We start from the raw sequence: 13535 nt of genomic DNA on the forward strand, positions 1-13535 counted from the left end.
CTCTTGCTGAAAACGTTTGTGCATGGCTGGGTATCTTGATAGAGAAGAAGCTTTAATGTTGCCCACAAGGCTGACTGTAAGCCTCAGATGGATCGGAAAAGAGAAACGAAACAAGCTTGCTATGAGAACTGATGCACACATGTATGAACACTCACATACACGGACACATTAACATGATGGCTGCCACTGACCGACTGAACTTTTCACTTACAAAGCCTCATTATAAATGTAACACGGACATTAATACAGGAGTCAACCAGAACAGAGATAAAATGCTCTGACCTACATTTTAAGAAACGAGACTCTCTCACATTTATCACTCAGCAAACAGGTGCATTCAGACACATCAAACACACCCACCCCACTGACGGTAAACACTTCAGGCTTGGTTAAGTCTGCTTCCCCTGCCAGGCCAAAGTCACACGCACTAACTCAACCCAACCCAGCACTAACACACCACAGCAGGAAGCTTTCTGTGAGAGTGTGTGGCCTGAGATGAGAGGTCTCCCTGAAATGACACCATCACTTCTGATAAAATTAGCCTAAGTTTTCACACCTTTAAATTAGAAATGTTGTCTTTCAGTGTTTAAAAATAAATGCATCTCCAAGTAAAATGAAAAATAAGACATTAAAACGCACTTGCAACTGCACACAGATGACACTTTCAATTCATTTTTAATTATTGACACAGATCACACAGACGTCCTCTGAGAAACTCATTAGCAGGAGCAATGACCTACATGATGCAGTCCCTGCAGAGCATAACAATGCAGAAGAAGCACCTCAGCGCCACTGTCGAGACCTGTCTGGTCATGCATGCTGCTGCTGGAGGCCGAGGCGAGGCGATGGGTGAAACCACAGCTCATAAAGCGATCAAACCACAAACACTCCTCAGCTGTCATCAACTGCGCTGTGGTTTATGTTAGCAACACATGTGTGACTTGCACATATAGTCTATGCTGACGTCAGAACGAGAGACTCAGCAAAAAACCTCAACAGGCCCACATTTTAACTCAATAATTTAAAAAGGAAAGTGAGTAAATCAACAAACAAACTAGAGCCTAATGTTATCTATGTAATGATTTCTGGAATCACAAGTATGAATCACTTTTTATTGGCCATACGTCTTTCTCTGCTGCCTACAAAAGCCTGTGCATGACTTGTTAAGTTGTTTAAAGCTGCTGGACTGTGGATTGTTTGTAAAGGACTTTTTAGTGACGGATTTTCTACGACAGTCCAAAGGATGTGACTTAATGCACGTTCTCAAGCGCCTTGTCTCAGTGCCTCAGTGAGAGGCAACAGTAGCTAATGTTAGCTTAGAAATGGAGTCTGCTGACATAAACTAACGGCCGGCTTCCAGCACGACACAGAAGTTCCTCAGAGCTAATTTAAACATATGAATTAAAAAGTGAAGGAGCGTCTCAGTCTGACAAATACTGAGAAATTGGGTAACAACGGTTGCTACCAAACAACTATCAAATGTTAAGGCTTAACATGACATCTGTGATCTCGGGCTGCACTGTACTCAATTTGATTCCTTGATTTTACCCAGTTGTTCACAAAATATGCAATCTTTATGATCTGCACAATGTGGACAAACTCATGAGCTACACCACAGCACCGGTGACATTCAGCAGACAGCTTGCATTACTTCTCAGCCTTGTGAAATGCATGGTTACTGTGTGGCTGAAACCTCAGCTCAGCAGAACTGCATGACACAGAGAAGTAAACAGCACAGACTCGACTGTCAGGGACACAGACCATGTATGTTGACTGTTCATTTTACCCTGATCTTGCTATAAAACCTTGTTTGTTTCATTTTCTGTAGAATGCAGAAACTTGGCAACAAGCAGGAAGTAATATGGCACCAGCCTCAGCTCTACAGTAGAGGTTAACTTTTAGTTCCTCTTTCCGACCATCATGTTCCTTTATCCTTGTAAAACTAGGTCAAGTTCTGTCAGTGGCTGCAGTGCCCTGCTGAGTTTGTGCATACTGTGAGACAAACCTCTCCGTCCGTCACATGCACACCAGAGGTCTTATCACAGCAGACAAGTGTAGCTAATAACATAAATGATTGCTAATGGGCCATCACAGACCCACTCGTATTATGCATACTGGCTCCTTTAGATGCAACATATCAATGATTCATATTATCTGCAACATGCGTGTTAACTCTGCTATGAGTGGTTGAGCTGTCTGTTGTGAAAAGGGCCCATCAAATGCAATGCTGATAAAGTGCTGCCTCAGTCACAGTGTTGTGGTTTGACATATAAAAGCAGATGCATGCTGCTGAATTGAAAAGTCAACTACATTAATCACTTTGTTTCTGTGATGCCACAAACCAAACACTCGTCTCTTCTGTCGTGTGACTGGCCAGCACATAAAGACATTTTCTGCACTGGACTTTTTTCAAAATCCATACAAAAATAGTTTGTTTTTTAATGCCACTCTCTAATACAGTGCACTTCCTGCCTGAAAGAATGGAGATGCAGCTGTTTGTTCTGGTGTTACAGAGGTGAAATCCCACTCATTTAAAAAAAAAAATTGTACCGTAGTCAATAGCGAGAGATAAAAACAACATTTTTTACACATATGATGTTTGTCAGTGTAAAGGATTATTATGCCAGTCAAGAAAGTCTGTTGTAAAAATAGTAAAATTCCATTTTGCTTTGTATAAAACTGCTCAGTGAACTAGATCATCTCGAACAATAAATGTCACCAACACCAACACTGCCATCACCTCGGCACAGTAGGTATCATAAAAGGTGAAAATCACAAGTCTGGCTGTAATGACAGCTTCAGTAATGTGGGAGGACATTAAATCAGTTGTGTAGGGATGGGACAAAAACGATTTTAATGTCGATCAGGAAAAGAAACTTTGTTGAGGTGGATTTTTTTCTCGAGCTGAAAAAAATATCTATTTAAATGAACAAACAGTTATGTGTAATTCATGGCACAATTCAAACGGGATCAAAATGTGGTACATACCCGTCCATCATGAGTGAGGAGGATGGAGTCGCTCTTGATGTCTCTGTGGATCACACCCTGTGTGTGGAGGACAGACAACGCCTTCAGGACAGACAGACACACGGTGGCAATCTGCTCTTCATTCATCCTGGAGAGAGAAGGGGACATGACATGTCAGTTTAGGCTTCACCACCTCTGGTTTTGCAGCTATATTAGTGATGTGTTTTTCTGTTTTACTCTACAGTCAGGTGAGATCATTTATTAAACCATACTGACGATGTGTAGCACCCACAAACAGACCAGAAAGAAGCCAAACAGTTGAAAGAAACTGTAAAACTGTCATAACAATCAGTTAATGATGTGCTGTTGTGAAAAATTGTGAAATGACACAGGCCATGGTGGTATATATGTGTAGAAGACATGGGAAACACTGCCCTCTTGTGGAAGAAAAGAGATGTGGTGGGGTTTAATGAGGGACATTTAAAAGCAGGATTCAGAGTCATGGTGATGCAGTCATAAAAAGTTAGATAAGAACATAAAAGGCTGAAATCACATGAAAATATTCATTACTCACCTGGTGTGCGTCACGATGTCAGTGAGAGCTCCTCCCTCCAGGAACTCCATGACGACCCAGAGCTCGTCTCCCACCAGGTAGCTGTTGTACATCTCCACAACGTTCTCATGGTGATAGTCTCGCATGATCACCACCTATAGTAACCACGGAAACAGACGCGGTATAGTTACTTTACTCATTAGACTGAAAAGAAAGGCAAGGTGGCCTCGCAGGTAGAGAGACTGTTGTGTATCTGTGAGGTCGACTCCACATCAATCAACCACCATTAACGCTGTCAGACACAAGGAAGCGCTGCCTCATTACTCATAAAATGAATCAAGTGTCTAAAATGTAAAGTGGTTATCAGCAACTAATGTGTGAAACAGAGCTGTGTGCTCTGCCACCTACATGAAAGTGAACCTCTCATTTCTAACAGCAGCAGTTAAGACTTGCTCTATAAGATCAGTCACACTCAGTGCGTTCAGATGTTGAGGTGCTTTGAATCCTATCGTTCACTTCATCATGAACTCTAACCTCGTTGAAGAGGAGTTCTCTGCGCTGTTGTTTCCTCAGGTCCATTTTCTTCACAGCGACAAGTTTCCCCGTGGTCTTCACTGTAGCGATACACACGATCCCCGTGGACCCTTCCCCGATCTTAATGTAGTGGTCCAGGTAGGTCCGTGGGTCGCCAGGGTCCACCACCATCTGTAGCGCCGCTCTAAACTGCTCATGGGAAACCCTCTGGGGTTCCCTCTGCGGTGAGCGGCCCTGAGGTGGAGCACCTGATGCTGGGGGCCCAGAGGGCACAGGGGGCCGCGGGGCTGGAACGTTGGGGTGAGGCGTGTGAGGGTGCTGGGAGGCCTCAGGGGTCAGGCTCGGGTGGGAAGTGTGATGAGGGTGCGGGTGGCTTATAGGGGGCTTGGAGCCAGAGGAACCTCGGGCAGAGCCGCTGGAGGGGCCGTTTTGAGGGGAGGATTCATGGTGTCGAACCGGCTTGAAGAAAAAGAGAGGAGAACATCTTCATAAACTCAACATACACCAAGTATGACTTATCTTACAAATTAAATAAGATGGTAAAACAAGGTGACTAATCACATTGATGCAAATTATATTAATAACCCTAATTATATGGAAATCCAACAATGTCATTAGGAGGTCCTGTTCACCGATTTACAAGATTGCCTGCAATGGCAGAGTAAACAGAGAGACTAAAGGAATAGGTACTACAATACAAGTGTTCTGGGAAAAACTTTGGTTTACTGTATATTATATCTAAAATGCAAATGAAGCTAAAGTCAAATTGAAATCCAAGCCTAGATCTTTGGAGAGTATTTAACTCATTACATAATTCTGTAAAGCACTTTGGATCAAAGTTGTTCAGTTGAACTTGAGCTTGATGTTATCACAGAAGCATAACTGCTTTCAGGAGAGTCAACCAGGACAGAAGCAGCTAAATCTGACCTGGAGAAAAAAACAGCAAGGTGGTGAGAGCTATCATCCATCAGCCAGTGGCTCAATATGCCTGCCCTTTTCTCCCAGTCAATAACTTCCCTCGGGGCTGCTGTCTCTCCTTGTGCTTGTCCTGGCTACAAACAGCCGCCTGTGGTTCCTACCTGTCCTGTGGGACTGCGTCCACCCTCGCTGTCTGTCCTTGGGTAGGTGTTAAATGGCCGCGTGGTCTGTTGGGCAGTCTTCATCACCCCCTCCGATACTGGTAGGTTTGGGGTGCGGATGTTGGGCCCAGAGAGAGGCCTCTTGTCCCTGGGAGACTGAGGGCTGCCATCCCGCGGCATGTAGCTGGACTTTGGCCTGTGGTCACTGGGTTGATCCCTGTGAACCGCCTGCTCCTGAAGAAAAGCAGGATTTAGGTCAGAGGTGGAGGGATTATTGAGAAGCATGCAAGGAAAACGGATTGAGGAAATTTGGATAAAAATCAAGCTGGCAAGAGAACAAACACTACATGGTGTATTTCCTGCTGCACTGTTAAGTTAAAATATACAATTGATGATATTTGATGAACCAAAATGCATCTATTGCAATCTATGTTTTTAAGACGTATTCATAATATAAAGATGAGGTTCTGGGTCCAGCGTTCATTTCAGTCCTTACCTGGTCCCGGTCACGATGCTCTCTGTCTCTATGGGGGGGAGGAGGAGGGCCAGAGCCAGGCCTGTCCCTGTGGGCCCTACCGGGCTCCTGGCCCCGGGGCTGCTGTTGAGGCCGAGCCTGTCCTCCCTCGTCCCACTGAGGACGGACCGTACGCTGACTCTGGCGGGGGTCACCTCCGCTCTGGTGGTCTGGTCTGGGCCGGTCTCTGAAAGGGGGAGAGATGCTAACATCAGCACAGATGCATACAAAATCTGTGTTATTATTTTACCTGGCGCTGCAGTTTCAATCCTTACCTGTCTGAATGCGAGTAGTGTCTGTGGTGAGGATCTCCGTTCTCCTGCCCTCCTCCAAGTGAAGAGGTAGAGTCCTTGCGAGGCTGGGTGGGAGGGCTGCCTCGTCGCAGGGAGTTGGAGCGAGTCACAGACATAGTGTCAAACTCATCCAGCAGCCATGTCAGAGAGCCGTCTGCTCCAAGCTTGCTGCCACGCACGATTGTCTGGGAATTTTGAAAGAAAAGAAAAATAATGGACAGCTGAAAAAGAGGCCCCTAACATACAAAGCTGGTGAGAATTATCACTGTGTGTTTGTGAATATATGGGTACTTTTATTCTATTAAATTGGTTTTGTCTTATGTCAAAATATCTGTTCAATGTCAGTTTAGCAGACCCAGAAACAGAATCACAGAATTTACCTACATTTGGCTTTGAAAATACTTAAGTTTCTCTCAACATCAGTATCTAAGGTTAAAATGTAGTATAAAATGTACAGTGTTTCCTCACAGAGGTGGCAGGGGGTAATTCTTTGGAATTTCCATCCATCCATATTGTTTTGTCATCTAGATTATAATTTTACATTTTTCATTTTATCTAGCTGTGTTGCTACTGTTCTTACTCTGATGGTCCACCACCCCTGAATAGATGAAAAGGAAAACACTGAACTAATAAACATAATTCATGACATTCAACACAACTCAGGTTTTAGATCATTTTCCTCGGGCAACAGCTCGTTTGTCGTTTTCACTTATCCCACCTTGCGCGGCTCTACAGTAGTGATGACAGTCACATCGATGAAGGGTTTGGGCCTTTTCGCCGTGTCTTCGATGAGCGACTGCCATTGCCGCGGCAACCCGACAAACTTCTGCTCCTGCTCATCAAAGTCGGTATGTACACGATGCTCAAAGTTAGACGGAGCGGAGATCTGGATGCGAGACTTCTTCTTTTTGGTGAACATGATGGCGGCTGAGGCAGCTGCAGCCTAGCATCAGACCTGCAGGGAGGAAGCAGGAAAGAGAGGAGGGTTAGCAGGAAAGACTGCTGGGAAAAAAATGCAAATGTAAAACTTGCAAGTGGCGTATGTAAAACATAGCACACGTATATGCACACAAGCATGCAGACAGGCAGAGACAGCAACTTCAGAAAATGATAAATTACTGTCTTTATTTTTGATTTCCATGGCGTGATCTCAGAAAATATCACGGTCTCACAACATTACACATTTATTATGACCCTTAAAGAATTGAAACAAAAAAGGGTTTTTACTATAATTTCACAAAATATGTCCTGACAAACAAGAACATTTATGTAAACTAATAAACACTAATACAGCAGAATTCAATACTGTGGATAAGCAAATGTACATGGTATGATTACTGAGAATTTTCATACCAGTTTCCATAAAACTTTGAAACCAGTACACCGCTGCAACTCTAAATGACAAATGTGTGTACGTAAAAATACACTTGGTCCAAACAGAATTAAAAAATATCAATTAAAATTAGTCTGGAGGGCAGGCTGGGTGTAGTTTTCTATAAAATGCAAACACTGACTGAGAAAGAACAAAACTATTTAAACCTAACTGAGCTCGTAAAGCAGCAACCAAACTTGTAAAAGACTATCAAGTCCTTATTTCCCAAACTCACATCAGCATGATAAAAATACTTTCTGCTGTGTGTGTGTGTTTAATTCAGCAAATAAATCACGCCCAACTGGCTTATTTCGGCCCATTGAGCATTTGGCGACGTACTGAATTTAAAGCAGCTGTGACCTTTAGCTGAAGGTCATCAGAGGGATCAACAATAGGCTCACTGCTGGTCTCCCATTACTGATGGCAGGACAAGTGCTCCTGCTCAAACACTAGCGGACACAACACAATCAGCTGAGGGGACAACATGAGGGTAGCATCTTCAGTCGGTCATTCACTGCTCGTCTCGCTGTCTCAACCACACTGTAACTGTCACAGCTCAGGTATCACTCTGTCATATACAAAACACTGACTACAGTCCAGTCTGCTGTTGACAGCTCACTTTCCTCCATAAAACAGATGCATATTCTGGACTGCTTTATTTAAATAATAAATTTCAGAGTGGGAAACAGAGAGGAACTTTTCTCAGGCCTGGTGTCTAAACATGCTGCCTGGTGACATTTTTCTTTAAGGGGAACTTGATATCTGATGACTGCAACAGGACTGGGATCCATGGTGGTCCCAACCAAAGCAGCAGTATGAAAAATATTTTTGATACTCTATACCCTGAATGTTAACTAAGGAGACAAAATACTGGACATGTGAAAGATTGATCAAATGAAGGATCAGATTGTTGACATGGGTCTTTTCACAGGAGACGTTCTAAAAAAGGACACAGATTGAACCATCTTCAACGTTTTTAGTAACATCTGAACTTCAAGTCAAAAATGTCTGCAGTGAAAAATGAGAAAAATAGTTTTCTTGTTCTGAATTTATTTTCTGGTCACTCACAGTCACTCAATTAAAGAGACAAGTGCAATCCATCATTGTTGTCCCCAGCTCACAGGGCTGCAACTAATGATTCTTTCTTTTGTCCGAACAACATTTCAAAACCCAAAGACTCTTCATTCACTGTCATAAATGACAAAGAAGAGCACCAAATCCTCATAATCAAGAAGCTGGAATCAGCAAATGTTTGATACGTTTTCTTGAAAAATGACAGAAGCGATTAATTGATTATCAAAATAATTGGCAGTCAGTTTCTTTTCAACGACTAACTGACTAATTGTTGCAGCTCTATGAGTAAAAATCATTAAAATCTGCTGCTAATGTGGCTGACAGAAATAAAAACCCTGCAAAAACACAATTTCCAAACTATCCTCTGAAACACTGCTCACTACTTTAACGTGGGTCTGAACAATCTTCCCCTCGACATTGCTGCTTTGTCGGTGGGTATCAAAGGAGACACTCCCAGTTGTCAAACAGAAGCTCGCCTGCTACTGATCAGTGTGCTATAAGCAGGACCAGGCCCTGCTGGGCAGCTGACCAGAGGGGGCAACAGGAGTGGTGGGGCATTTGGCCTGCTAAAGTCTGCCATAGCCTTCTCTTCTTGTTTTTCTACAAAACACTGCACCCAGCTCAGCCCAGTTACTCTAGAAAAGAAAAGAAAAAAAAACAAAAACAACAAGGAAAGTTAAAAACAAAGCAATAAAAAGATGCAGGGAATGTGAAGACCAGAAGGAGACGGTGGGTTGGTGTGCTGAGTGAGAGGGCGATCTGGGTGGGTCATAAGTTAGAGGGCATGAGTCATGCTGCCGAGCTCACGATCTGCAGTATTAATAAAGCCTTTCACAGCAGGAGTGTTTGAAGTCGAGCAGGACACGCCCAGGAACACACCAAGAAGAGCCAAGTTCACACACAGCCTCTGCACCAACACACAACTTCAACACAACATAACACTCTCCTGCTAACAGTGCAAAGGCATCAGGATAAAATGGCAAAATGGATATTAACGTGTAATTTACAACGTGGTGTAAAACCAGCAGGACAGTGAAAAACAACGAAAATTGCAGTATGGCCAAGGGCATATACCAAAACTCAAGAGGTTGCAATTTTTTGATATAACACAGGATAATAACGTCATACTGTAGTGCTGCAGAGATGTCCTGACCTACAAATCCTGTTCTCTAGATGTAAGAAAACATGTTTGTTTGGAATAGATCCCCACAAATGTCACATAATCATCGATTTAATAGTTTTTTCTTCAGTAAAACGTATACATTTGATACAGATTCCCACATGTCTAAATCATAATATTGTTTTACCAGCCCTGCAGTCATGCACGAGTACCCAAATGCCTTTTCAAGCAAATCAAACTGGTTAGGATGGAAGAAAACAGCAGAGCTCTTATCCTGAGGCATAGTGTGTTTATTATGTAACCTAATTGCTTTATTTTATAAATTTATATCTGTTGTCATAGCATTTTAATGAGAACAAAGGACAAAAATATAATCACCATGAAACAAATAGACGACTCACACACTGCAGGGCTCCAATATCCAAATTATTTAATGCACCAAATTAACTTTGGTACCTTGGTTCATTAAACAATGCGGATATTGGAGCTCTGCAGTGTTCGAGCCGTCTGTTTGTTTCCTGTTATGCTAATTTTCACCTTCGCCCCTGGTCTTTTTGGCTTGGATATACTTGAAAGTGACATCAGCACTAAAAGATGCTACCATAGAGCAGTGAAGTTAGTCCCGTAGCAAGATACAAGTTCACTGACTTCTCTGGAAAGAAACAAAACAAAAAACATCAGGGTTCGTCTCCACCCAGCTACCAACTCTGGATTTTATAACCGTCAGTACAACTCATAACAGTGAGGTTGCAACACTGGTGATAAATGCCTCTTTCCAGTCCTAATGAGTCTGGTGACAACAGACAAGAGGCGTATAAATCACTGTAGAGGCCCATCATTAGTGTTCGGCTGAAACAGCAATACAGTCAATCAATGCATCTGGGCCACAGATAGTAACTACTGCCTTAAGGAAGAGTGAGATTAATGAAGACTGGAGGAGGTGGCTGGAGACATTATAGTATCACCTACAGAATAATATAAACCAATATGTACATGCACCCTATGAGTAGATCTACTGATGGGAACAGTTAGAGCCGTTACTTTATGACCTGGGTCGTAATAAGCGTATTGAAAGCATAAAGAGTTTCAACAGGCTGTAAATCAGGACAAAAATCATCATGTGGGGATTAAGAATGACACTGAGTGTCTTACTTTCCCAGACAGCGGTCTGGCTGTGAATCATGGAGGATTGTGGCTTTCAAATCCTGAGCCCTTTCCTTCATCTGGAGATATCTGGGACTCTCAGCTCAAGGGCACCGAGTGAAAAACAAGATTTTACTGCTGCTGTTATGAGCCAAGACACGATAAGGTTTAAATGTAACAGAGGCAGTGAAACAAACAGCAGAGAGATTACTCTGACCTCAGAGATCCTGTTTGATCTGAGAGAACTTCATTCACTAGGTGGCATGATGTTGTTGACTGTCTGTAAAACTAATAAATATAACTGTGTGGGTGCAAATGCAGGGTTTTGCCTCACAATGTGAGCCTGGGTATACTACTCAGTGGGTGATAAATGCACATGCAGTTTCAGGAAATAATAAAGAGATGTGAAGAAAATTACAGCCTATCACATTGTTAAAAATGAGAATGTGAATAAGTGCAGATTGAAGATTATTACTAGACAGTACTGACAGACAGAGAGGCAGACAGGTGTTTAAGGGAACAGGTGAGCTGCAGGCGAGCATCAGGCATGCAGTGAAAGGAGAGTGATTAACAGCTGCAGCAGGTGTATGGTCACTCCTCCCTGACCCAGACAGCACCTGGGGCTCAACTGAGCACACTCCCCCTCCACATCCCAGTGCCATAAAACAGGACACACTGTGTGAGAACCACAGGAGGACGAGGGCAACAGGTGTCTGCTCCTCCTCACCACCTTGGATGATCTGTCTTATGTAAAGCTTTTATGAAATATGGAACATTGAATTAAATGGAAACACAAAGAAAGATTAAACCGGTTTTAGAGCTGACTAAACTCCCAGTTTTTTTCTCAGGGTTGAATCCATCTGCATGTTCAGTTTATGACTTTTAAGACCTGTGAAGATCTTTTTACATGCAAATAAAAATGTCGGAGAGTCACCCACAAATAAAACAGTGGGAAGTGTTAGACAATGCAACCAGTTAGATTTCAAGAACTAGAACGACTAACTATCAAACAAAAGCACCAGAGTTTGCGTTAATAACTTTTCTGCAATGGCTGCCACAGGTATAATTAAAAAAACTAAATTCACAGAATAAAACAAAACACTCAAAACAACAACAAAATACTATAGTTTTAACACAATTTCAACACAGTTTAAACTTTTTGTTATCAATTGATGGTTTATATAAAAACTATTTTTAGGAGGTGCTGCAGCCGTGTTTAAAGGGTCATAAAAAATTAGCCTCTCTTAAAGCACTATCTAAAAAAACAGCAGATTGTCTATTTATTAACAAAACACTTGTCAGTAATACCGTTGATGTGGAAAAAACTTCCTCATTTTGTGCCGGTGCTCCTAAAATTTCCAGTGATACTAGTGGAAAAAGTTCTTCTGGAGCCCCATGACACCTGTTTAGAGATGCACACACCCTGCTCCAACTACTGCAGCCACTTGACACTGACGAAGTAAAACAAGGAATTAATAACAAACCTGAAATGCTTCCAAAAAAAAGTCACATTATCAAGTTAAAGTTATTATTGAATATTACTGTTACATCTGTGCTAATAAAAGTCAACACTCAAAGATGAAGGTGTGCCCACCTCGAGTCAAGGTTTAAATTATGTCTTGCAAGTGGGACTTGGCTTTGGACAGAGAAATCTTATCGAGACGAACTACACTGCTGCACCCACCACCATCCACTCTAATGCTCTCTCTTTCTCTCTCTCACACACACACACACACACACACACACACACACACACACACACACACACACACACACACACACACACACACACACACACACACACACACACACACACACACACACACACACACACACAGAGAAACACAGAAACACAGAAACACCAGAAGCTATAAAAGGGCCCCTCCTCTCACAGAGTAAAACAAGCATGTCCCTCCCTGAACACAACAATCACTGTAGTTATAGCTCTTCTGTTCTTTCCTCTCCCTCCTACTAAAAATCCATCACTAACTCATCACTGTCCCTCCTCCACCGCCCCACCATGACTCTCAAATTCCCTCTGCTCTCCTTCCCCGTTAACACCCTCCCACCATCCCCCAAACTTTTCCTTTCTCTCTCCTCGACTCACCCTCTCTCCCCAACTCTCTCCCTTCACATTGCTCCATTGCCGCCCATGCATGCCTGGCTGAACAGTGAGAAAGCCTGTCCGGTTAGTGGGCCAGAGCCAGGCTGATGAGCTCTGGATGAAGCTGCTGTCTCTGGCCTGATTCAAGTATTGTACATGGGTGGTCCACTCTCTGAAAGACGCCGCCAGTCACAACAACATTATTTAGCTGCGATGATACAGGCGAGTATGAAACAGCTCTGAATTGGATCCAGATCCAAATTTATAAAGGCTGTGAATTTATTAGGAAAAATTAACAAATATTACCAAAGAGTCACAATGTGGCATGTGGCCAGGTGCAGTATCCAAATTACAGGAAATGCAATGTATTGAGAAATGGTAAAATATTGTCATTACATAATATTATGAATGAAGCTTTGTGGTGCTACAGAGATGACCCGGCCTTCAAATCATGCTTGTTTGGTAATATTATTGGTAATATTACCAATTCCACTAAAACAGTTGCAAACAAATGCAATATAATCTTGCATATAAGACACCATTACTTTGAAAACCACACACTACAAAGAGAGCATGCGTTACATGTTTCCTCTCTCCACTATAATGATTTTCTGCCTGCGGCTCAACTTAGGCATACCTTGCATAACTATCTCCCTAAGAAGACACTAACAACACCCAGGGGTTGAGAAGGTCATGTAAACTTCAAATAAATAAATAAATAGATAAAATAAATCTTTACTGTAATGGTCAACTAGTCAGATCTTGCTGAGCAAATCATCCCT

At 42.6% G+C, this 13535-nt stretch overlaps 1 protein-coding gene across 2 annotated transcripts in view; it reads right to left on the minus strand.

Moving 5' to 3' along the window:
• pak4 (p21 protein (Cdc42/Rac)-activated kinase 4) overlaps positions 1 to 13535 on the minus strand; it is a 34783-nt gene that overhangs the window by 9433 nt on the left and 11815 nt on the right. For both annotated transcript variants that reach the window (XM_084352025.1, XM_084352026.1), the window contains exons 2-8: positions 6659 to 6895; positions 5923 to 6125; positions 5630 to 5834; positions 5134 to 5367; positions 4055 to 4513; positions 3542 to 3675; positions 2989 to 3115 (exon numbers count right to left, since the gene is read on the minus strand). In XM_084352025.1, coding sequence (XP_084208151.1) covers positions 2989 to 3115; positions 3542 to 3675; positions 4055 to 4513; positions 5134 to 5367; positions 5630 to 5834; positions 5923 to 6125; positions 6659 to 6859 — 1563 coding nt within the window. In that variant the 5' untranslated portion in view covers positions 6860 to 6895. The remainder of the gene's footprint in view (positions 1 to 2988; positions 3116 to 3541; positions 3676 to 4054; positions 4514 to 5133; positions 5368 to 5629; positions 5835 to 5922; positions 6126 to 6658; positions 6896 to 13535) is intronic.

This window comes from Pagrus pagrus (genome assembly GCF_965226575.1).
Source record: "Pagrus pagrus genome assembly, chromosome: 4".
Lineage (NCBI taxonomy): Eukaryota > Metazoa > Chordata > Actinopteri > Spariformes > Sparidae > Pagrus > Pagrus pagrus.